Raw genomic sequence first — 25,979 nt, 5'->3', positions numbered from 1 at the left:
TACTTTCTGGAATTGTGGATGCGGTCTATGGGTCTATGTTCTATGTAGGCATCAGGAAAGCCTGAAAGCACTGCATTGTGATAGTACTATTGCTGGCTTAGGGGTTTGCAGCCTACTTTTATTTTTCCCTTTTGACTTTATGTTTTACTTTTTCTGCAAAGAGTGTTTATGATGATGATGATTACTATTATTATTATTATTTTGCCTATAGTTTCTTGAGTTTTGACCTATTCAGATAAATTTAACACAGGAAGAATAATGCGTTGCTCCGTGGACCTCCAAAGGATCCTAAGCACTGATTCACAACTCTCACTTTTGTCCTTAAGAAAATGTTTTTCTTGTGAAAGTGAAACAATTAAGGAGATGGAGTGAACTTTCCAAATCCTTTTCTTGGGTCTTTAAGCCAGTACCAGGCAACAGTCAATGGCCAGAAATTTCATCTCCCTCCCCACCCTCACCCCCCACAAGAACCTTAACTTAACTAGGGTTTACCTCTTATCTCCTGATAACTGTGTACTTGTTTTATATTAAAAAGTAAAACAACATTAACAGCCACAGTAAAAACAGACTGGAAAAGAAACGGTGAGAATATGAAAGGAAGCAGGGAAAGTGTCCGTGGTCAGTGTTGAGGGAGCAAAGGAAAAAGGAACCGGTCAGGCAGAGTTCCTGTCCCTGACTGGTGAGGAGGGGAGTGGGAGGAGATTTAGGGGAGCAAAGAAAGCGGTAGAGGGACAGCAAGTGAGAAGCAGAGAAAAGTGAACTGTGTCAAGAGCCAGGAAGGAGATGTCCGTCATTGAGCAAAGCTGTGGTCAAGCCAAGTGAGGCGAGGCAGCTGCTGGAGGTTGAGTTTGCAGCTCAGGAGAGGGCAGGGCCCCAAGGGGAAGTGTCCATGTCAAAAGGTCCGTGGAGGCCCTGCCGAGTCCTACAGGCAGCAGAACCAGGGAGGGCCCTTTTCTGCTCAGCTCCTTGGGCACTTGAACAATTTGAGGAGGGAAGTTGCAAATTCAGGAGGAAATTTCAATGGATGTATGTAGAGTTTTCTAATGGTGGACAACTTCTTACAATGAAAAACTAGGGAGATGAAAAAAGATATATGTAGGAGTTCCCGTCATGGCTCAGCAGAATGGAATCTGACTAGGATCCTGGAGCTTTCTCCGGAGGAAGGGTCTTCTTCCTCTGAGATGGATACTCCTCCAGCTCCCTCACCAGCAGTTGGACTTGGGTCTGGAGAGCATAGCTTGGGGCCGTTAGTTTTGTGGATACATGATGTCCTCTTCAGCTGGCACTTTCTACCTTTCAAAGGTTTGGAAGTCCACACATGACTTGCCTGATCAAGAACTCCATTTCTGGAGTACCAGGTGTGGCTCAGCGGAAACAAATCCAGCTATTATACATGAGGATAAGGGTTTAATCCCTGGTCTCGTTCAGTGGGCTAAGGATCTGGCATTGCCGTGAGCTGTGGTGTAGGTCACAGAATCGGCTTGACTGTGGCCTGCAGCTGTAGCTCCAATTAGACCCCTATCCTGGGAAACTCCATATGCCACGAGTGCAGCTCTAAAAAGAAAAAAAAAAATCAATTTCTATTTAGATTTTCTGCAAGTCTTTCCCATTCCTCTTCTTTTGTAATTTCCATTGACATAGGACCACGTTCTTCTACAAGTCTGGCCAAATTTGCTCGACAACCATCAATCCAATATTACCATACAATATTATGTATTATATATTTTATAGAAGTAATATGTATTATTTAAAATCATATACATATATATTTTTCTTTTTTTTTTTTTTGGTTTTTAGTCTTTTTTTTTTAGGGCTGCACCCATAGCATATGAAGGTTCCCAGGATAGGGGTCTAATTGGAGCTACAGCTGCAGGCCACAGTCAAGCCGATTCTGTGACCTACACCACAGCTCACGGCAATGCCAGATCCTTAGCCCACTGAACGAGACCAGGGATTAAACCCTTATCCTCATGTATAATAGCTGGATTTGTTTCCGCTGAGCCACACCAGGTACTCCAGAAATGGAGTTCTTGATCAGGCAAGTCATGTGTGGACTTCCAAACCTTTGAAAGGTAGAAAGTGCCAGCTGAAGAGGACATCATGTATCCACAAAACTAACGGCCCCAAGCTATGCTCTCCAGACCCAAGTCCAACTGCTGGTGGAGGGAGCTGGAGGAGTATCCATCTCAGAGGAAGAAGACCCTTCCTCTGGAGAAAGCTCCAGGAGGCCACAGCCCCTTCACAACTCACAGAGGACCTCCACCCCAACTCTACCAGCAAAGTCTGCAGGCTTCCCAGGATGCAGGATGGCCAGCGCCTTGAGGCTTTGCAGTGCCTGAGCAGCAAGGCTGAGTAAGGAAGGTGGGAGCAGAAGTGGTTCTTCTTCTTCTCTTTTTTTTTTTTTGTCTTTTTTTAGGGCCACACCCATAGCATATAGAAGTTCCCAGGCTAGGGGTTGAATGGGACATGCAGCCACTGGCCTACAATACAGACACTGCAACACGGGATCCAAGCTGCATTTGCGACCTATACCACAGCTCACAGCAATGCCGGATCCTTAACACACTGAGCAAGGTCAGGGATCGAACCTGTGTCCTCATGGATACTAGTTGGGTTTGTTACCGTTGAGCCACAATGGGAACTCCAGAAGTGGTTTTAAACTAGGCCATGAGGAACCCTGGGCCAAAGTGGTCTACAGCTCAAACAGAAGTCTTCCGCATTTTTGGATTGAATGAATTCTCTTTTTAAAAAATACTATTTATTTCTCATGAAAAAATTAATATTTTTTGTCAGAAAAATTAAAATAAGAAAAGTAATTCATAATCTCATCTCTACATATTTAGGTATACTTCCTTCCAGGCTCTTTTTCTGTGGATAGATCAATAATATATTTATAATAATAACAGTTATCATTCATAATAATTTAATTATACAATAAATATAATATTCTATTAATAATAGTTGACAATAGTTAATTATTATTATTGTTTAATTAGTATTTATTGAATGCTTACCAGAGCCTACCACAGTTCTAAACACTTTATAGCTATTAAAGCGTACAATTTTCATAATGACATTTTGAGACAGAAATTTTACTAACCCTATTTAACAGTTGAAGAAACTGAGGAACAGAGAGGTAAGGAAATTTGCCTAAGGCCATATAGCAATAAGTAAGGATCTGGGATTCAAACAAACCCATATCGGAGAGTGGAGCCTATATTTTCAGCTAAGGTGTACACTATATCGTATACAGTTTTGGGTCAAGGTTTTTCATTAACTGTCTTATTGCATGTTTCCCACATCATAAAAAGTATTTACCTAATGTTAAGTTTTTCCTTATAGTTTTTTTGTTTGTTTTTTGCCTCCGTGGCATATGGAGGTTCCCAGGCTAGGGGTCCAATCGGAGCTACAGCTGCCGGCCTACACCACAGCCACAGCAATATGGGATCTGAGCCTTGTCTGCGACTTACACCAACTCACAGCAGGGCTGGATCCTTAACCCACTGAGTGATGCCAGGGATCAAACCCACAACCTCATGGTTACTAGTTGGATTCGTTTCCGCTGCACCACAAGGGGAACTCCTGGGTTTTTTTTGTTTGTTTGTTTTTTTGTTTTAATAATTTCTTGGTCCTTACCATCATTTGTTTATCCAGAATCAAGTAGAAGGAAATACCTGATTTAGTTTAAACCTACATGTTTATTTAATATGGCTGTATATAAACTATGTATTTATTTAATATATCAATATTTCAGAGTGTTAAAAAAGAGTTTGTGCTGCCCAGGAGCTTTACCCCATGACTAAAAGCTAACAAAACTCCTGTCATTTTCTCAAATTCTGCCTCTTCTGTTCCTCTGTTCCCGACCTCAGGCATCTCTTCACTTATTTGGTTAACGTTTTCTGAGTACCTATTATGTACCCGGTAGTGAGGGTCCAGTGGTCCATAAGGCATAGTCTGTGCCCCCAGGAGCTCTTTGTTGCATGGAAGAGACAGTGATAGAATCCACCAAGCTGGAGTAGCAAGGGGTGGAGGAGGGGAAATGGGAGGGAGCTAAGCTGGGAAAGCAACCCAGAGAGAGGCACTCTAACTGAGTCTCCAGGAAGGGCAGGAGGGAGGGCAGTCCCAGCATAGGGAGCAAAAGGTGCAGAAGCCAGCAAGCTCAGTGAAAAAGCAAGGCCCATTCATGTGACTATAAATATGTTTCCAGCAGAGGGTGCTTGTTTGGGGGGGAGGAGCAGAGAAGGTGGTGAGGAAGGGCAGGAAAATAGCACAAGATAGTTAGGGATTAAAACCTACTATGAAGATTCGTGGAGGGGGTTCAACAGGCAAAGGACATGCTGATTTGGGTTTGGAAAGACCATTCTGTGGAGAGTAGATTGGAGGGACAAATACTCCAAACAGGAAAACCAGTTAGGCAGTAGATCCAGGGATCCAGAGGAGAGATGATGGGGGTTTGACTTAGGACACAGGGCAATGGGGATGGAGAGAAACAGCAAAGAAAGTCATACCTATTGGACATGGGAACTGGATCTGGTTGGTGAAGGAGAGGGAGGAAGAGGGGATGACCTAGGCTTTTGGCTTAGGCCATTGGGTGGATGGTGGGTAGGTGGTAGTGACCTACACCAAGATGGGGACTATCAGAGCCACTTTTGAGTTTTGGTTTTGGGAACTTTGAGTTTTAAGTATTTAGCCAGCAGTTGGAGATATGTCTCTGGACCATGTGAGAGAAAACTAGACTAGGATGATAGATTTTGGAGCCACTAGGATTTGGGTGGTAGATTGAGAAAGAAGCAGGCCTGAGACCCTGGGAAACACCCATGTATACATGGAGCAAGTGGAGAAAAATTGTCTACAGAGGAGACAGAATGAGAGATCAGAGAGACTGAAGGAGAACCAAGGGAGATGGGACCCAGAAGCCAGAGGGGAGAGAGACACAAGAAGCAAATCCATCAATAGAGTCAATGTGACTGAGCTGTGAAGTGAAAGAGAGAGATGGGTGGATACTTGAGCATGTTCAAATAATAATGAGACAGAGTGTCCAGAGAGGAAGAATTTGAAGATGGAGGAGACACAAAGACCCACAACTGTCTTCTTTGATGATGATAGTGATGATGGTGATGGCTCACTGAAATGGCTTATCCCTTATTATGTCAGAAACTTTGTCATCATTTTTAAATATTTTTTAAAACCTTTTTATTATGGAAATTTTCACATATGCACAGACCTAACAAATATCAACATCATGCCAGTCTTGTTTCATCTTAAAATGATTAAAAATAAACTGGACAAAGGGATTAGAGAATTTATATAAAAAGTCTCTGCCATAAATACATTAAAAAATAAATTAATTAATTGTCTTTTTAGGGCTGCATCTGCAGCATACATAAATTCCCAGGATAGGGGTCAAATCGGACTTGTAGCCCCTGGCCTACACCACAGTAACAGTAATGCCTGATCCAAGCTGCGTCTGTGACCTATACCACAGCTCATGGCAACACTGGATCCTTAACCCACTGAGTGAGGCCAGGGAATGAACCCATGTCCTCATGAATACTAGTTGGGTTCATTACCTCTAAGCCATAAGGAAACTCCAATACCATGACATCTTGATTCCTATAGATTTACAGTAAGTTTTGTCAATCCTCCAACTTTATTCTTTTTCAGCAGTGAGTTGGCTATTCTCAGCCTTTTGCCTTTCTCTATAAACTTTAAAATAAGTTTGTTGACACACACACACACACACACACACACACACACTCACACGTACACAAAACTTGTTGATTGGGATTGAATAGAATCCACAGATCAAGTTGGGAAGAATTGATATCTTAATAATTCTGAGTCTTCAGGAGTTCCCATTATGGCTCAGTGGTAAGGAACCCGACTCATATCCAAGAAGATGCGAGTTTGATCCCTGGCCTTGCTCAGTGGGTTAAGGATCCGGTGTTGCTGTCAGCTGTGCTGTAGATCGAAGGCAGGGATCAGATCCTGTGTTGCTGTGGCTGTGGTGTAGGCCGGCAGCTGTAGTTCTGATTCGACCCCTAGGCTGGGACCTTCTATGTGCCGTGGGTGTGACCCTCCCCCCAAAAATGTATATATATAAAACACAAAAAGACTCTTAAAACTCAACAGTAAGAAAACAGACAACCTGATTGAAAAAAATGGGAAGATCTGAACAGACACTTCACCAAAGAAGATATACAGATGGCAAATAAGCATATGAAGATATACTCAACATCATGTGTCATTAGGGAACTGCAGATTAAAACAACAATGAAATACCATCACAAAATTACGAGAATGGCTAGAATCCAAAACAATGACAATACCAAATGCCAGAGCAGATGCAGGGCAACAAGTACTCTCATTCTTAGCTGGTAGGAAGGCAAAATGATACAGCCATGTTGGAAGATAGTTTGTCAGTTTCTCACAAAGCTAAGCATAATCTTGCCATATAATCCAGCAGTAATTGTGTTCCTAGGTATTTATTCAATTGAGTTGAGATTATGCCCACATAAAAACCTGCACACAAACCTTTATAGCAGCTTTAATCATAACTACTCAAGATGGGAAGCAACCAAGATGTCCTTCAATAAGTGAATGGAAAAACAAACGTGGTATATTCAAATAATATAATATAGTATTTTTGGTGATAAAAAGAAATGAGCTCTCAACCACAAAAAGACATGATGGAAAAAGTTAAATGCATATTGCTAATTTAAAAAGCCAGTCTAAAGAGGTTACATATGACATTTGGGAAAAGGCAAACTATAGAGGCTATAAAAAGATAAGTGATTGCCAGGAGTTCAGGGATATTGGGAGAGGGATAAATAAGTGGGGCACAGTGGATTTTTAGTGTGGTGAAATGATTCGGTGCGATAGTGTAAAGGTGGATGCATGGCATTATGTATTTGCCAAAACTCATAGAAATGTACAATTTTCTTTTTTTAAAAGATTATGGGAACAAGGAGGGCTGAGACTAACTAGATTCACACTCTATGTCCAGCTACTAAAAGACTTCATTTCTATGCTCCCCTTTCAGATAGGGATGTAGATAAATTTGTTAGGTGGGACTTCCAGAAAATATCCTAAAAAGGAGTTTGAACAGCTGGCATGTGCTCTTTTTGGCCCTTCCCCACTCAGCTTGCTTCCTAATTGGAATAAGGGATTTATGGTTGGGGCTGCAGCAGCCATCTTGGAGTATGAGGAAATCCTGAGGTAAAAGCCATTGCTAATGATGGCTGAGCAGAATTATAAAAGAAGCCTGGATTCGTGATGAACATAGTGCTATCACGCCAAACATAGCCTAATATACCAGGCTTCTTTTACATGAAAGAGAGACCCTTATTTCTTGTTTAAGCTTTTGTTATTTGTATCTACATTACTAGCTAAACACAATTCCTACCTTAAATACAAAATAATAAAACTATTGTAATGCTGTTATAATAAAACTGTGTGTGTGTGTGTGTGTGTGTGTGTGTGTGTGTGTGTATAGTAAAGGAATAAATAATACAAATGGAACCTCATACAGAGTCCAGAAACAAATTCGAATGGGGACTTAATATAAATAAAGATGATATTTCATTTAGAGAGGGAAATATGGTTTACTTAATACGTGGTGCTGGCAGAACTGACTTTCCATCTGGAAGAAAACATGGTTACACTTCTAACCCACATCATATGCAGAAATAAACTCCAGATGGATTAAAATTCTAAATGTGAAAAATAAAAATATTAGATACAAATGTAAGGAATTATTTATAAGGTCATAAAGTAAAGAAGAGCCTCTGAAGAAAAAGGTGAAATCCAGAAACCCTAAGGGTCACCACCTGAAAATAACACTCATACACCACCTCTTAAAAATGAACATATTTTTGTATAGCAAAAAAAACTATAAACAAAATCAAAAGACAAATAATAGACAAAATACTTAAAATATAGATGACAAAGGACACATGTTGCAAAGGTACCTTAGCTCTTACAAAACAGTTGAAAGAAGACAATTCAATTAAAATTTGACAAAGCACTCAACAGGAAATCCCAGGAAAAAAAGTGTAAATCATCAGCGATATGAAAAGATTCTCAACCTTGATGGTGTTCGAGGAAACTCCAATTAGTACATAAAGAATACAGTGTTTTGATCCATTAGATTGGCAAAAATAAAAAAGATTGGAGAAACCGTCAATATGTATGTGGAATACTAATTTCAACCTCTCTAGAAAGTATTGTAACAATATATATTTTAAAATGCATATATCTCTTAACCTAGCAATCCTATTTTTTGCAATCTATGTTACAAAAAGAGTGACACCCGTACATAAAGAAATGTGTTCAATGAAATTAATTCATGTAAAAACATGAAATGTTTCATGAATTTCTATGTTATTCATGTGCAGGGGTCCTGCTAATCTTCTCTGTATTGGCCCAATTTTAGTATATGTGCTGCCAGAGCTAGCACTCGAAGAAATTTTTTGTAGGTCTGGCTTTGCAGAGTCAAAAAGATGCACCTTGCAGAAAGAAAAATAAGAACTTAACATGAACTTCATCAGTAGAGGAGGGTTGATACGTTATGGTACTATGGATTATTATGCAATTTTTTTGGTCTTTTTAGGGCCACACCTGTGGCATATGGAGGTTCCCAGGCTAGGGGTCGAATTGGAGCTGTAGTCACTGGTCTATGCCACAGCCACAGCTATGCCAGATTGTAGCCATGTCTGTGACCTACACCACAGCTCATGGCAATGCCAGATCTTTAACCCACTGAGTGAGGCCAGGGATCAAGCCCACAATCTCATGGTTCCTAGTCAGATTCATTAACCACTGAGCCATGACAGGAACTCCCTAAAGTTTATTATAGTTGATTTACAATGTTCTGTCAATTTCTGCTGCACAGCAAAGTGGCTCAGATATATATATATATATATTTTTTTTTCTTTTTCTTATGTTATTTTCTGTCATATTCCACTACAAGTGATTGGGTATAGTTCCTTGTGCTATACAGCAGGACCTCATTGCCTATCCTCTCCAAATGCAATAGTTTGCATCTACTAACCCCAAACTCCCAGTCCATCCCACTTCCTTCCCCTCCCCCTTGGAAACCACAAGTCTACTAGTCTGTTTCTTTTCTATAGACAGGTTCATCTGTACCATATTTTAGATTCCACATATAAGTGATATCATATGGTATTTGTCTTTCTCTTTCTGACTTACTTTACTTAGTATGAAAATCTCTAGTTCCAGCCATATTGCTGCAAATGGCATTGTTTTGTTCTTTTTTACGGCTGAGTAGCATTCCATTGTGTATATATACCCCATATTCTTAATCCATTCATCTGTCAATGGACATTTAGGTTGTTTCCATGTTTTGGCAATTGTGAATAGTGCTGCAGTGAACATAAGGGTCCATGTATCTTTCTGAATGAATGTTTTGTCCAAATATATGCCCAGGAGTGGGATTGCTGGTCAAATGGTAGTTCTATATTTAGTTTCCTGAGGTACCTCCATACTGTTTTCCATAGTGGCTGTACCAATTCACATTCCCACCAGCAGTGTAAGAGGGTTCACTTTTCTCCACACCCTTTCTAGTATTTGTTATTTGTAGACTTATTAATGATGGCCATTTTGACCTGCGTGAAATTATACCTCATTGTAGTTTTGATTTGCATTTCTCTAATAATTAGTGATGTTGAGCATTTTTTCATGTGCTTCTTCGCCATTGGTGTGTCTTCTTTGGAGAAATGTCTATTCAGGTCTTCTATCAATTTTTCAGCTGGGTTATTATTATTATTTTTGCTGTTGAGTTATATGAGTTGTTTATCTATTTTGGAGATTAAACCCTTGTCAGTTGCATCATTTGCAACTCTTTTCTCCCATTCCATAGGTTGTCTTTTTTTTTTTTATGGTTTCCTTTGCTGTGCAAAAGTTTGTCAGTTTGATTAGGTCCCACTGGTTTATTTTTGCTTTAATTTCTTTTTTTTTAATTTCCCCAATACATTATTATTTTTTTCTACCGTACAGCATGGTGACCCAGTTACACATACATGTATAGATTCTTTTTTCTGACATTATCATGCTCCATCATAAGTGACTAGACATAGTTCCTAGTGCTACATAGCAGAATCCCATTGCTAATCCATTCCAAAGGCAATAGGCTGCACCTCTTAACCCCAAGCTCCCAATCTATCCCACTCCCTCCCCCTCCCCCTTGGCAACCACAAGTCTGTTCTCCAAGTCTATGATTTTCTTTTCTGTGGAAAGTTTCATTTGTGCCATATTTGTTTTTATTTCTATTGCCTTGGGAGACTGACCTAAGAAAACATTTGTACAGTTGATGTCAGAGGATGTTTTGCCTATGTTCTCTTCTGGGAGTTTTATGGTGTAATGTCTTAGGTTTAAGTCATTAAGCCATTTTGAGTTTATTTTTGTGCATGGTGTGAGGGTGTGTTCCAGTTTCATTGATTTACATGAGACTGTCCAGTTTTCCCAGCACCACTTGCTGAAGACACTCTCTTTTTCCCATTTTTTATTCTTGCATCTTTTGTTGAAAATTAATTGATCATAGGTGTTGGGTTTATTTCTGGGTTCTCTCTTCTGTTCTATTGGTCTGTATGTCTGTTTTGGTACCAGTACCACACTGTCTTGATTACTGTAGCTTTGTAATATTGTCTGAAGTCTGGAAAAGTTATACGTCCTGCTTGTTTTTTTTCTCCCCCTCAGGATTGCTTTGGCAATTCTGGGTCTTTTATGGCACCATATACATTTTTGGATTGTTTGTTGTAGTTCTGTGTAAAATGTCATGGGTAATTTGATAGGGATTGCATTAAACCTGTAGATTGCTTTGGGTAGTACGGCCGACGATATTAATTCTTGCAATCCAGGATCATAGGATATCTTTCCATTTCTTTGAATCCTCTTTAATCTCCTTGATTAATGTTTTCTAGTTCTCAGCATATAAGTCTTTCACCTCCTTGGTCAGGTTTATTCCTAGATATTTAATTTTCTGTGGTGTGATTTTTTAAAAGGTATTGTATTTTTATATTCCTTTTCTAATATTTCATTATGAGTATACAGAAATGCAACTGATTTCTGAATGTTAATTTTGTATCCTGCTACTTTGCTGAATTAATTGATCAGTTCGAGTAGTTTTTGTGTGGAGTCTTTAGGGCTTTCTCTACATAGTATCATGTCATCTGCATAAAGCGACAATTTTACCTCTTCTCTTCCAATTTGGATACCTTTTATTTCTTTTGTTTGTCTGATTACTGTGACTAGGACTTCCAGTCCTATGTTAAATAAAAGTGGTAAGAGTGGGCATCCTTTTCTTGTTCCAGATTTTAGTGGGACGGATTTCAACTTATTTCTTTTTTCTTTCCTTTTTCAATTTTTTAAAACTGAAGTATAGTTAACTTACAATGTTGTGTTAGTTTTGGAGTTCCTGCTGTGATGCAGGGGAAACAAATCAGACTAAGGGCCATGAGATTGCCAGTTTGATCCCTGGCCTCAGTGGGTTAAAGATCCGCTGTTGCCCTGACCTGTGGTGTAGGTCACAGACACGGCTCGGATGCTGCATTGCTGTGGCTGTGGCTGTGTTGTAGGCTGGAGCCTGGAAACCTCCATGTGCCTGGGTGCGGCCCTAAAGAGCAAAATAAATAAATAAGTCAAAACAAAAACAAAATTAAAAAATTAAAAAAAACCAATGTTGTGTTAAGTTTCAGGTGTACAGCAAAGCATTTCAGATATATGGTTGTATGAATTACAGATTCTTTTCCAGTATATGTTATTACAAGATACTGAGTTTAGTTCCCTGTGCTGTACAGTAGGTCCTTGCTGTTTACCTATTTTATATAATTTGTATATGTTAAGCCCAAACTCCTAGTTTCTCTCCCCCCTCCACCCCCCCATCCCCTTTAGTAACCATAGGTTTGTTTTCTATGTCCGTGAGTCTGTTTCTATTTTGTGAATAAGTTCATTTATGTAATTTTTTAAGATTCCACATATAAAGGATATCGTATGATATTTATCTTTCTCTTACTTACCTCACTTAATGTGATAATCTCTATCATCCATGTTGCTGCAAATGGCATTTTTTCATTCTTTTACCATATTTATGATTTATTCCTGTGATGTTTGATCATTCCTTACAGAGTAACACCTCAGACAACTGTCCAGCTGATCTGTTTCTTTATTAGGCCAAGATGCTAGTGATTTTAGATTCCAACAATAGAGGAGGAGCCCTATTGGACCAGTCCTCCCACATGTAGCACAATAAATTCTGGACAAAACAAATAGAAACAAGTACCTAGATGCTCTAGGGAGTAACAGGAAGCAGGCAGATATTGAGAAGACTCAACATTTAGAAGGCAACAGCACTGGGTTTCTCAGTTTTGTGGTTTTTTGCCAGAGGGCCAGCCACAGTTTGTGCCCAATGAGGCAGGTAAAATTCATGTAGATCATAAACAGTTGAATTATTTTTTCAAATGAAATACATAAACTTTATTTTTATTTATTTATTTATTTATTTATTTGTCTTTTTGCTATTTCTTGGGCCGCTCCCGCGGCATATGGAGGTTCCCAGGCTAGGTGTCGAATCGGAGCTGTAGCCACCGGCCTACGCCAGAGCCACAGCAACGCGGGATCCGAGCAGCTTCTGCAACCTACACCACAGCTAATGGCAACACCGGATCGTTAACCCACTGAGCAAGGGCAGGGACCGAACCCGCAACCTCAGGGTTCCTAGTCGGATTTGTTCACCACTGCGCCACGACGGGAACTCCTGAAATACATAAACTTTAAAAAAAATTATAATAGATATGGTTACAAGAAAGCTTAGATAAGTTTATTTTTTTAGCTATGTTTAATTTAATTGGCATATGATTGTTTAATTTTAATTTTCCCCCACATCAATAAGCTCAGCTAGTATGTTTGCAGCATTTCACTCCTGCTCTGTATCCACAAGTTTGTTTCATCTATTAGCTTCTTTTTGGTGGATGCAAGCATACATTGATTTATCTGTTATGCAGCAGTTGTTTATGAGAAGCCCTTGTAGGAGCCATGAGTAGTTATGGACTTTATTATTAGAAGCATCAAATAAATAGCAAATATTTTCTATCTGCCACTGATCAAGAATAAAAAAATCAGGAGTTCTCATTGAGGCTCAGTGGGTTATGAACCCAATTAGTATCCAAAGGATGCAGGTTTGATCCCTGGCCTTACTCAGTGGGTTGAGGATCGGACATTGCCGTGAGCTGTGGTGTAGGTCGCAGACATGGCTCAGATCCCACGTTGCTGTGACAGTGGAGTAGGCCTGTGGCTGTAGCTCCAATTCCATCCCTATGCCTTGGGTGTGGCCCTAAAAAAGGAAAAAATTTAAAATAAATAAGTAAATAAAGAATCAGGGTGCAGAAGTGTCATGACATAATTTCAGATGGAATATTAAATATGAAACTTTGGAAAATGGTATCAAAAATAGAGCTTTAATATTCAAGGAGAGAGTCACAAATTATTCATTATGTGAAATGGATCAAACTACTGGCAGGTTGCTATTAAAAAAGAGCTCAAATTCTTACATTAATAAGTACAGTATATACCAATGGTTTAAATTGTCTATTAATAAACGATATTCACATAATAGAGCTCATTGATATTTGGTAGTAGAGGTACAGTCAAACTATTTTGAAGACTCAAAGGATACAGCAGCTAGAAAGGGAGTGGGGTTATCTCAGAAAGGAGAAGGGAAGAGAGGGCAGCTCCATACTTGCCCAAACCTCTGCTGACTCTTTTTTTTTAAAATATAGCTAATGTTCTTAATTACTAGTGATAACACCTCTAATTCTATGGCCTATCTACCAAGACAGTATTAGCCGTCTTGAGATGATTATGGGTGGTACATGGACATGGCATTACATGACGCTTAATTACATAATGAGAATGTCCTTGAAGTTAAATCAAATAGAAAGGCTTGTTCTGGTGCTGGTGTGACTTGAACACCAGAATCTGCTAATTTCTCTTTTCAAGAGAATGTTGGCTGCAGGCTAAGGGCCTTCCGGCATTTGTGTTCTCTTAATTTTTTGGCAAAGGATGCTGTTTTTATACTTATGGTTATTCATATAAGGCTTTCATTTTAAAATAAACAGGAGTTCCTGTTGTGGCTCAGTGGTTGACGAATCCGACTAGGAACCATGAGGTTGCGGGTTCGATCCCTGGCCTCGCTCAGTGGGTTAAGAATCTGGTGTTGCCGTGAGCTGTGGTGTAGGTTGCCGACGCGGCTCGGATCCTGCGTTGCTGTGGCTGTGGCGTAGGCCTACGGCTACAGCTCCAATTAGACTCCTAGCTTGGGAACCTCCATGTGCCACGGGTGTGTCTCTAGAAAAAACAACAACAAAAAATTTTTTAAATAAAAAATAAATAAAATAAACTTAAACAAATGACTCAAAGCATTAAAAAGAAATAACACAGGTAAAGTGCAGCCATGACAATATTTGTGATGGTGTTTTCACATGATTGAAGTTTGGGAAACACTGTGCTGACTCTTATATCTTGAAACTTACTTTAAGGCCATGGTTTTGGCAAACATTGAGATCCTTTGTGCTCTTATCACAAAAATTCTCAACTTCCCTTCCTTGTTTGGGGACTCATCTGGAATGGAGTTTTCACAAAGTCATATAGAAGGGAGAAAAATAATATAATGTGCTGAATTTTTAATACCATATATATTCAGTTTAAAATATTTCTCTTTTTCTGAAATCATATTACTTCTACTTTTTTGGTGTTAAACTCTCTTTCCTTTCTTGTGAAACAATAGTAATAACATTAATAGATTTTGGGTTGTTTTTTAAATGTCCTTACTTGGCAAATTAAAACATTGGAAATAAAACAATTGTACTGATCCAGAAAACACAAAATGTGGGTTCATTTCTCAGTCACTTTCTATTCATGGTATGATTCTTCTCAGTCACCCAGCCGTCATGAGTACTTCAGGAAGGGCGATATGGTCTGCTAACTCTTGAGCTATACCTATAAATGGCACACTCTGGGTAGCCCAGCTAAGGCTAAAAGAATTGGACAGAAAGTTCTGCTGCTGCCCGCCACAGTGAAGAAGACAGAGTTGGCAGTTTGAGTCCAGCCAAAATAACTACCTGCTTTAGAGAAACACTTTTCAGAGGCAGAGTAGAACTCAGAGTCTCTACAAGTATCATTTACAATGTCTAGGGTACACACCAGTGTTACTATACTAGGTGCATGAAATCTGAAAACGAGACCCACATGAAGAGAAAAGGCAATCAGTGAAGACCAATCCCAAATGTACCACATGTTGGACCTAACAAACAAGAGTTTAAAAACAGCTGTTATAATTATGTTCAAGGATGTAAAGAAAGGTACACTCAAAGTGAATGAACAAATAGAAACTATCAGCAGAGAAATGGAAATTTTCATAAAAAACCAAATGGAAATTCTAGAACTGAAAAATTCATTGGTTGGGCTTAAAAGCATTTTAGAGATGACAGCAGAAAGAGTCAGTGAACTGATTATAGATCAATAGGAATTATTCAGTCTGAAGAACAGAGAGAAAAAAAGAGTTTAAAAATTCTAGATCAATAGGAATTATTCAATCTGAAGAACAGAGAGAAAAAAAGTTAAAAAATGAATAGAGGCTTAAGTATCTGTGGGATAATATCAACAGATCTACAACATGTTAATGGGATTATAGAAGAGAAGAAAAAGAGAAAAATGCAGAAAAAATATTTAAAGAAATAATGGCTGAAATTCCCCCCAATTTGGTGAGGGACATAAAATTACAGACTCAGAAAGCTTAGTTGACCTCAAGCAGAATAAATACAAAGAAAACTACATCTGAGCTTATTATAATCAAGCTGCTGAAAACCAAAGATAAAGAGAAAATACTGCAAGCAGTCAGAGAAAAGTGATACGTTACATACAAGAGAACAATGATTTCAATGTCCACTGACCATCAAAAAAATGGAGGCCAGAGTTAGTGGAATAATATCATTAAATTTCTGTGAAAAAAAAATCAACCTAACCTAGATTTCTATATTCACTAGAAACACTCTTTAAGAATGAAAGTTAAATAAAAGATATTTTCAGTTAAACGAACCCTTAGAGGATTCATTGCCAGCCAAACACACTATAAGAGATACTAAAGGAAGGTCATTGAATTGAAAAGAAATAATATCATATTAGAACTGTCTGCAGAAAGGAAAAACAGCACCAGAAATGAAAATATATCTAAGTATAGAAAACTTTTTCCCTTTTTAATTTCTTTAAAATAATATGTAGTAAGGTAATGTTCAATGAAAAATTAGAACAGTATCTTGTGTACATTCATAGTATAAAATGTAGATGTTACCTATATGACAACTATAGCATAAAGCAAGGGGCTGAAGGCAGAGTAAATGGTTCTAAATAATGAACCATCTTCTTAAATTTTATGAAAAGCAGTAAGACATTAGCTCTGAGTGGCCTATAAAAAATTGAAGATGCACAGTATCTTTTCACCCCTAGATCAGCCACTGATACATACATACATAACTCAAAAATGTATGTGTAATACACAGTAAATAAAGTGGAATTCTTAAGTATAGTCACTAAATGCAAGTAATCAGGAAAGGAAGAAGAGAAGAGCAAAATACAGAGGAGACAAATAGCAAATAAATAGTAAAATGGTAGCCCTAAATCTGTCCATATTAATAATTACATTAAATGTATATAGACTAAATACTCCAATCAAAAAGCAGAAGTTGTTGTAATTGATAAAAAGAAAGATCTAACTATGTGCTATCAACTTTGGTGGATAAGTGAAGTATCAAGATGCAGCTAGGATCAAAGTAAATGGATGGAAAATTATGCTATGAAACAGTAAGCATAAGAATGAGAAAATGGGAGTTCCCGTCATGGCTCAGTGGTTAACAAATCCGACTAGGAACCATGAGGTTGCAGGTTCGATCCCTGGCCTTGCTCAGTGGGTTGAGGATCCGGCGTTGCTGTGAGCTGTGGTGTAGGTTGCAGACGCGGCTCAGCTCGGGTCCCCACGTTGCTGTGGCTCTGGTGTAGGCCGGCGGCTGCAGCTTTGATTCGACCTCTAGCCTGGAAACCTCCACATGCTGTAGGAGCGGCCTAAGAAATGGCAAAAAGACAAAAAAAAAAAAAAAAAAAAGAATGAGAAAATGGCTGTGTTAGCATCAGATAAAGTAGATGCCAAGACAATGATAACTGTCATAAATAAAAAGATGAAAGTATTTGCAGAGTCTTTATCAGATGAGAGACTCAATTCATCAGAAAAACATAACATTCCAACTGTGTATATGCCTAATAAGATTCTAAAACATGAAAGAAAATTTAACAGAATTAAAGAGAAAATTAGAAAATTCCACAATCACAGTTGGAGATTTGAACATGCATCTCTCTGCAATTGACAGGACTAGACAAAATTTAAAAATCAGAATAATACTATTACTCATCTTGAGCTATTTGACAATATACCAAACAACTGCAGAGTACATATTGTTTTCAAATTACCCATTCATCAAGATAGATGATAAACTTGGGCCATAAGACAGATTTCAATAAATTTAAATAATGAGGACATACAGAGTCTTCTTTATGACCACAAGGGAAGAACAACAATAAGATATCTTATTAAAAACTCAAATATTTGGAGAACTCACTTTTAAATTATCCATGACTCAAAGAAAAAATTACAAGGGACATTAGAACTAAATTTTAATGAAAATGGAACATCTGAAAATTTGAGAGATGCAGCTAAAGCACTGAATTGGAGGCGATTTATAGCTTTAAATATCTATATTATAAAAGATGAATGGAATAAAAATGGCCAAACGTTCAGCCTTAGGAAGCCAGATAAGAGCAAGATGAACCCAAAGTAAACAGGAAGGAGAAAATAATAAAGAGTCCAAACTAATTAAGTAGAAAACAAACAATAAATTAACAAAACCAAAAGCTGTTTCTTTGGAAACATCAATAAAATTGATAAACATCTACCTAGACTGATAGAGACTGAGAGAGCAAAATTGAAGGATTGAGAGAGATAAAGAGAGATGACACAAATTACCAATTTCAGAAATAAAAGGGGGAGTTCTCACTCCTGGCGGAGAGCAAATGAATCCTACTAGGAACCATGAGGTTGCAGGTTCAATCCCTGGCCTCATCTATTTAAGGATTAAGAATCCAGCATTGCCATGAGCTGTGGTAGGTCGCAGACTCGGCTCAGATCTGGTGTTGCTGTGGCTGTGGTGTAGGCCAGTGGCTGTAGCTATGATTTGACCCCTAGCCTGGGAACCTCCATATGCCATGCACATGTGGCCCTAAAAAGAAAAAAAAAAAAAAAAAAGAAAAAAGAAAGAAGAGGGGCTATCATTACATATTCTACAGATATTAAAAGGATAATAATGAAGTATTATGACTGACTTCATATCAATAAATTTTTATTTTTATATTATTTTATTTTATTTTTTGTCTTTTTAGGGCTGTACACATGGAATATGGAAGTTCCCAGGCTAAAGGTTGAATTGGAGCTGTATCTGCCAGCCTACTCTGCAGCCACGGCAACGTGGATCAGAGCCACATCTGTGACCTACTGAAGCTCATGGCAACCCCGGATTCTTAACCCACTGATCTAGGCTAGGGATCAAACCTGTGTCCTCATGGATGCTAGTCGGTTTCCTTACCACTGAGGCACAATGGGAACTCCCTCAATAAAAATTTTAAAATGTAGATTAAATGGGTAAATTCCTTGAAAAATACAACTTACCAATACTGGCGCAAGACGAAATATAAAACTTACATAGCCCTATGTCTACTGAGGAAATTGAACTGGCTAGCAAAATTTCACAGAAAAAAAATTAGGCTTGAATAATTTTAGTGGTTAACTCTATTAAACATTTAAGGAAGAAATAATTGCCAGTTGTTCTGAAAATACAAGAGAAAGGAATTCTTTCAAACTTGTTTTATGAGGCCAGATTAACCCTGATGCCGAAAACTAATAAAAAAAATTACAAAAAAAAAGGAAATTATAGTCCAACTTCCCCCTTGAACACAGATGTAAAAATCCTTAACAAAATATTAATAAATTGGCAACATATAAAAAGGACAATATGTCATGACCAAGTGAGTCTTATTCAGGGTTGGTTTAATCCTCCAGGAGCTTGTGGTAGATTTATGGGAAAGAACTACAAAGTTTAAGCATCAGATTAAGGAAGGAATTTTCTACAGTTGCTCTCTAATAGGGGAAAAAAATAAATGGTCAGATATAGCTGAAAAACACCAGTCAAGAACTCAAGAATAAGATTATAGTCCTGATTCTGCCTCCAACTTAATGTATGATATTAGAAAGGTTTCCTGCTGTATAGCATTGGGAACTATATCTGATCATTTGTGATGGAGCATGATGGAGGATAATGTGAGAAAAAGAATGTGTGTGTATATATTTATATATGTATAGCCATACATGTATATATGGCTGGGTCACTTTGCTGTACAGTAGAAAATTGACAGAGCACAGTAAACCAGCTATAATGGAAAAAATAAAAATCATTAATAAAATTTTTTTAAAAAGAAAGGTTACTTAGACTCTCTTGGCCTTAATTTCTACATGTGTCCAATAATGCCCTCTTAAAATAATTTCTAGCTTAAATATTCTCAGAGTATATAAGGCCCATCTTAAACATTTTATCACAGCTGCCTAAAATTTCTGCTTCAGCACCTCAGAAGGAAGAAGTAGAAAACGTGCAAGATATGCTTTCATGCACAAGTGAAGGCACCATCTGCATGAGACTTGAAATTGCCAAGGATTCAAGAGGGACCCTACACTTGAGAGCACCCATGTGTCCTCAGGAAGTAGTTTTAATTTACCCTCTGAAGTCATCCAGTATGTCATTGTGCTATGGAAAGACCATGGACTTTGAGTTGAGACTGAATTGCGTTTGAATCTCATTCTACTACCTACTGAATGACCCTGGAACAATTATCTAACATCCCTGAATTTTAGTTTCTTCACCTTCACAGTGGCGATAATACCTATAATTCAGTATTATTGGGAGGATTAACTGAAATAGTATAAGAAAGTTCATGAAACGGAGTTCCCGTGGTGGCGCAGTGGTTAACGAATCCGACTAGGAACCATGAGGTTGCGGGTTCGGTCCCTGCCCTTGCTCAGTGGGTTAACGATCCGGCGTTGCCGTGAGCTGTGGTGTAGGTTGCAGACGCGGCTTGGATCCCGCGTTGCTGTGGCTCTGGCGTAGGCCGGTGGCTACAGCTCCGATTCGACCCCTAGCCTGGGAACCTCCATATGCCGCGGGAGCGGCCCAAGAAATAGCAACAACAACAACAGACAAAAAAAAAAAAGACAAAAAGAGACCAAAAAAAAAAAAAAAAAAAAAAAAGAAAGTTCATGAATTATATAGAAAAATAAAACCAATTATAAACCAATTATAATAATTTTTTTAAAAAAATAAAAATTAACAAAACCAAAAGCTCTTTCTTTTTTCTTTCTTTCTTTCTTTCTTTCTTTCTTTTTTTTTTTTTTTTTTTTTTGTCTTTTTGCCATTTCTTGGGCCACTCCCGTGGCATATGGAGGTTCCCAGGCTAGGAGTCTAACTGGAGCTGTAGCCACCAGCCTACACCAGAGCCACAGCAATGCCAGATCTGAGCCGCGTCTGTGACCTATACTACAGCTCACGGCAGTGCTGGATCCTTAACCCACTGAGCAAGGCCAGGGATCGAACCTGCAACCTAATGGTTCCTAGTCAGATTCATTAACACTGAGCCATGACGGGAACTCCCCAAAAGCTGTTTCTTTGGAAAGATCAAGAAAATTGATGAACATCTACCTAGACTGATAGAGATTGAGAGGGCAAGACTGAGAGCTTGAAAGAACCCATCCATAGCTGTCCAGGGCTAGAAGGACTGACTGCAAATTCTGCCCCAGGAGACAGTGCACAGGGGCTGAGCAGGGACCTTAGTAGGGGCAGCCGTCCTTCCCTGCAAGTTTTGCAAAAACTGTCAAATGGAGATGTGGAAACAGACACCACTTTCCCTAACTCTGCCCTACCTGTTCTACAAAGAAAGCAGGTGGAATTGCCAGCCTTAGGGACTAGTACTCTTGTCTCACCAAGGGAACGTTGGCCTCTGAGTGACCAAACTGGCCAGATTCCAGAGGTCAGTGATGCACAGCAGTGGGGACGTTCACAGTTTGGATAACTGACCCAGCAGCCAAAATCTGACCCACAACTGGCAGATGTTCTCTGGCAGTTACAAGGAATATAGAAGTGTCCTTTTGTTTCAAAGTTGTCCAGATTCTCTTGGTTCGGAAGCAGGAAAAGGCCTCCACTCCCTAAAATCTGAAACTGGAAAGAAGATCATACATTTGGATAGTAAGGGAGCAGGGATCAGGGGACCTGACTTCAAATGAATGACTATCCCTTCAACAGAAATTTCTTCAGGTGTTCTCATCATGGCTCAGCAGGTCAAGGACCTCACGCAGTCTCCATGAGGATGCAGGTTCAATCCCTGGCCTAACTCAGTGGGTTAAGGATGTTGCTGCAAGCTATCGTGTAGGTTGCAGATGCCACTTGGATCTGGTGTTGTCATGGCTGTGGCAGAGGCCTCAGCTATAGCTCCAATTTGACCCTTAGCCCAGGAACTTCCATATGCCTCATGTGCAGCTGTAAAACACCAAACGCCAAACCAAAACAAACAAACAACAGAAAAGAAATAACGCCAACAAGGAATATAGACCAGCCAGGTCCACAGGCATGTGAGGAGTGAGGGAGGGTGCAGGAGAAGTAGAGTCTCAAAGACCAGCGTTCAAACAAATTTCTCCAGAGTATTCCACAGAGCCCTAGCATTTTCTGAACTGGAATGCCCTCATTACACATGAGGAAACAGAGGACTTTGGGAGTCTAGGCCCTGCGGTGGGTTTGGAGAGAATGTGGAGAGCTGAGACAAGAATCCAGGGCTCTGTTTTTCAGCTCAGATACCTCTTCCCTCTTACAAGTTGCCTTTCTCACCACCCACTCCCTTTCCTGGTCTTCCAGCGGTCCAGAATCCAATGTTCCAGGCTGGACTCTTGGAAGTTACTGGGGATCTCACTGCCCAGTTGTTTTTATATCAGCTCTCATTCTCCCAGACCCCTCACAGTGATCCACTCTACTGACAACCTTCTCCTCAAAAGCCTCTTTTCTTGTCCTCCAGATTATTTTATCTTCCCTCTTACTTTGACTCTCTGATTGACCCAGTCTCCTTTGTAGACCTTCCTTCTCCCTAAGCATGATCCTTCCCTGTGGCTCTGCCCTTGAGGCCAGGCACTTGCTCTCTTGTCCCTCTCCCCCATCCACTCACATAGCTTCAACTCAAGGGTGACATCCCAGCCAGGTCCTAAGCTCCTGTCTCTCTCTCCTGCCACAATAGAGCCCCTAGGACATCCCATGGACACCTCAAGTTCAACACTTCCAAACTTCAGCTCACCATTTTCCTTATTTTTATGCTTTTATTATGTACAATCTATTTTGACATCTTATATTCACCTCTTTCAAACCTGGAGTTCAAAGATTTTCAGTGCCTGAAAAGTCCCTTCTGTTCTTCTGTCCCAAATGTAAGGACTTCTGGGTCATATTCATTCACTTATTCATGCAAACACTTTCTGAGCCCATTCTCTATACCAGAATTGGTAGCAAGTGCTGGAGATTCCATGGTGAAAAAGACAAACATGGATTCTGCCTTGAAGGAACTTATAGTTGACTGGAGGAGACAAAAATTAAAATAAGTCATTGCAGAAATCTATCTATATAATTTCTACTGAAGAACAATACAGGACTCTGACAGCGCATGATGAGGGGCCAGGGCTGGGGGGACATATGGCTAACCTGGTGTGGGAGGCCAGAGAACTCCTGAGCATGGGGAATAGGTATAAGGTACAGCAGGTAGTAAGCTCATCTCCTCTTTCAGAATTTCAAGTCTGTAGTAAGCAGAGCAATGTCCCCGCCCCCAATTTGTCCCCATCTCAACCCCTAGAGCTTGTGAACATGTTACATGGCAAAGAAGAATTCGGGTTGTAGATGATATTAAGGGTGCTAGTTAGTTGACCTTAAAATAGGGAGGTTTTCCTGGATTATCTGTGTGGGATCAAAGTAATCACTAAACTCTTCAGTGGAAGACAGGGGAGACAGAGAGAGATGTGATGATGGAAGCAGGATCAGAGAGATGCTATGTCGCTGGCTTTGAAGATGGAGGTGGGGGGGCATAAGTCAAGAAATGTGTGTAGTTTTCTCTAGCAGCTGAAAAAAGGCAAGGAACTGGATTCTTTACTAGAGCTTCCAGAAAGAGGCCCAATCCTGCCGACACCTGGATTTTAGCCCTGTGTGTCTCATGTTGGACTTCTGAAATAAGGAACTGTAAGATAATAAATTTGTGTTATTTTAGGTCACTGGATGTGTAGTAATTTGTTTTGGCAGCAGTAGAAAATTAATTCTTGGTCTGAACCCTGATATTTCCATTTTGTAAATCCATTTCATTTCTTTCCACCTGCACTGGAACCCTATCTTTCTGTCATCTCTGCTCTCTGGCCCATCCCTGGGACCCTGCATCTTTGAGGACTCCAAGAGCACAGTGTTATTCAGACCCATCACTGGGGCCGCGAAGGGAGGAGCACTAGAAGCAGGGAGGCGAGTGCGAGGGTTAATGGAGAGCTCTAGCCCTGGACTCAGGCAGACCCAGTATGGAACGTCAGGTAGCATTTACTTCCTGTGGGAGTCTGAGCCCAGGGATTCGGCGTGTTTCTTCAGCGCTAACTTGAAGACAGTGAGAGCCACTACCTCAAAGGCATGAAAGACAATGATAACTATATCATGTATTTATCATATGTGATTATCATTAGTGTTCATGTGCCATCAGGAGACCAGGTCCAAGGAATTACAGGAAGGTCACTGGAGGGTAATCAAGGGCAACACCAAGCACTCAGGCCAGGTGCCAGGGAAGGTGCCCCTCTTCCCCTTCCTAGTCCCCTCCCCTTCCTGCCAGGGCAGCGGCTCAGGGAGAAAGCCCCAGGGACTGGGGAGAGGGCTGGCCCAGGTGTGTTCATATACAGCCCCTGCCCCAAGTCACAGAGGCCGGGCAGCTCACCCTTCTCCCTCGTTATTCTCTCCACGCCCCTTTCAAGTCTGGGTGCCCTTGGGTAGCCGATCCGGCGGGTTTCACGGGAGTGGAGGGCGCATGAAGCCCCCTACCTCCTGCCCTACCCTGAGGGAGCGATGGTGGGGAGCGAGGGGGCGCGCGGGGAGCTGGCCGCCGGCCGGCCAAGGGGGGGTTCTCACTTCCCCTCCCCAACGGCCGCGGGTGCAGGTGCCGCGGGCAGAGCCCCACCGGCGGGGCGGGCCCTGTGGACACGCCCTCGCGGCGAGTCCTCGCTGTCCATCCGGAGGAAGCGCCAGAACTGCGGCCGGTGCTGCGCTGAGCCGGGCGCCCTCCCGTCCCGCGCCAGGGACCCAGCCGGGCCCGCTCCGGCCCCGGGCCCAGCGCGCAGGGAGCGGGCACGGAGGACAGCAGCCGGCGGCATGGCAGCCTCAGGTGGGTAGGCCAGGCGCCGGTCCCTCTCCCCGCCTCCCATCCGCGCGCCCTCTCGCCCGCCGCCGCCCGCCGGGCGCTGTCCCCTTCTCGATTCCGGCTGCGTCCTTGGCGCGGGTTCTCTGTTCTTTCTGTTCTTTTCTCTGTTCCTTGTCGCAAACTTCTCACTCCAACTTTCCCAGGTTCCCGGTCCCAGCCCGTTGCGCGATTCTCTTCAGCCCCTGCCCAACCCCTCTCTTGTCCCCCTTCTCAGCCTCCTTTTCTCCCTCCAGCACTGGCCCTTGAGCTTCTGAGGATCATTCTCCCTGTTCTACTATGTCTGTGAGCCGAGAGTCTAGTTTAAAGAAGGTGGAGAGCCCACTTGTCTCTGCCGGCGAAACGCTTCTCTTGGTGCCCCATCGGGCCAATAGGGGGCGCCCAGACAGTCCAAGGTTGGAGACGGGCCCTGGGACCACCTTCCTAAACCAGCTTCCTCTACCCTCATAGGCTTTGTTTTTCCTCTAGAATTTCTGTAGGAGTCTAGGAACATCATTCCTTTACTTTACTTTTCCTATGTCCTTTGCAGAACTTTGGGGACCTTGGGGAGAGGTGGAAGAAACCAGGTAATCATCAAAAGGTGTCAGGAGTCAGTTGTGATCAGCCTTGGGTTCTTTTCTTGTTCACGGGCACATACTCTTGGCAAGGCACTCGCTGAAATCTAAGACAAACATAGTGACGATGATGTAAATAGAGACAACTAATGAGCAGTGACTCCACAGTTTAATGGATATTGTGCACCTAAATGTGTCCTCAGTTGTGACTAGGTAACCCTAATCTCTGCTCTCAAGTTTACAGTCTGTGAAGGCATGCAATAAGTAAACAAAGAATTACTAGATGAGTAGTTTAGAGGTACCATGTTTGTAAAGGGGCTTACTTGTATTTTCCCAGCCCATCTTAGGATGTTTTATTAGAGAAAACATGTGGAAACAGAATGTTAAAATCTTCTTGAAAAATAAAATCTAGTTGGGCTGGGAGAAGGAGCTGTTCTTGGAGAGAATGTGGGCCGATGCTAGAATGAAGGGCCAGCTCTTTCCAGACCTCCTGAGGTGTAGCCTTCTAATAGTACTTTGGAAGAAAAGGCCAATAGTGACAGTTCTGTTAGATTTGGTGATACAGGCTCATTTTTTAAGGAGAGTGGGAAGATAGCTAACCTTAGCCTCTTGGCTCTTTAGCTCAGCTCTGGAGGTTAGAAGAAGCTGTACTGTGAATAAGGTAATAGTAGGTTCATAGTCCCCATATTCCATTCTAAAGCCAGTGTGATGTTATCTAGAGGGAATCAGTTCATTCAACAAATATTTACTGTAGGCACTGTTCTAGGTGTCAGGTGTATATTCAGTAAATAAAACAGA

At 40.8% G+C, this 25,979-nt stretch overlaps 1 protein-coding gene and 1 non-coding gene across 10 annotated transcripts in view; one reads left to right on the top strand and one right to left on the bottom strand.

The window, feature by feature from the left end:
• The window catches only part of PIK3AP1 (phosphoinositide-3-kinase adaptor protein 1), a 265,570-nt gene that overhangs the window by 120,882 nt on the left and 118,709 nt on the right, over positions 1 to 25,979 (top strand). For 2 of the 9 annotated variants that reach the window (NM_001444634.1, NM_001244503.2), the window contains 1 exon segment: positions 24,434 to 24,594. The exons of the other annotated variants lie outside the window; for them this stretch is intronic. In NM_001444634.1, coding sequence (NP_001431563.1) covers positions 24,582 to 24,594 — 13 coding nt within the window. In that variant the 5' untranslated portion in view covers positions 24,434 to 24,581. 9 annotated transcript variants of the gene reach the window in all.
• Positions 8,352 to 8,458, bottom strand: LOC146397009 (U6 spliceosomal RNA). The gene has a single exon (XR_014828639.1). It is a non-coding gene; the product is annotated as a U6 spliceosomal RNA (small nuclear RNA).

Source organism: Sus scrofa, chromosome 14 (genome assembly GCF_054392235.1).
Source record: "Sus scrofa isolate SSC_HxYL_T2T_F1_AM1 chromosome 14, Sscrofa_HxYL_maternal_Yorkshire_Landrace_v2.0, whole genome shotgun sequence".
In the NCBI taxonomy this organism is placed as follows: domain Eukaryota; kingdom Metazoa; phylum Chordata; class Mammalia; order Artiodactyla; family Suidae; genus Sus; species Sus scrofa.
This window is presented reverse-complemented; position numbering and strand designations above follow the sequence as displayed.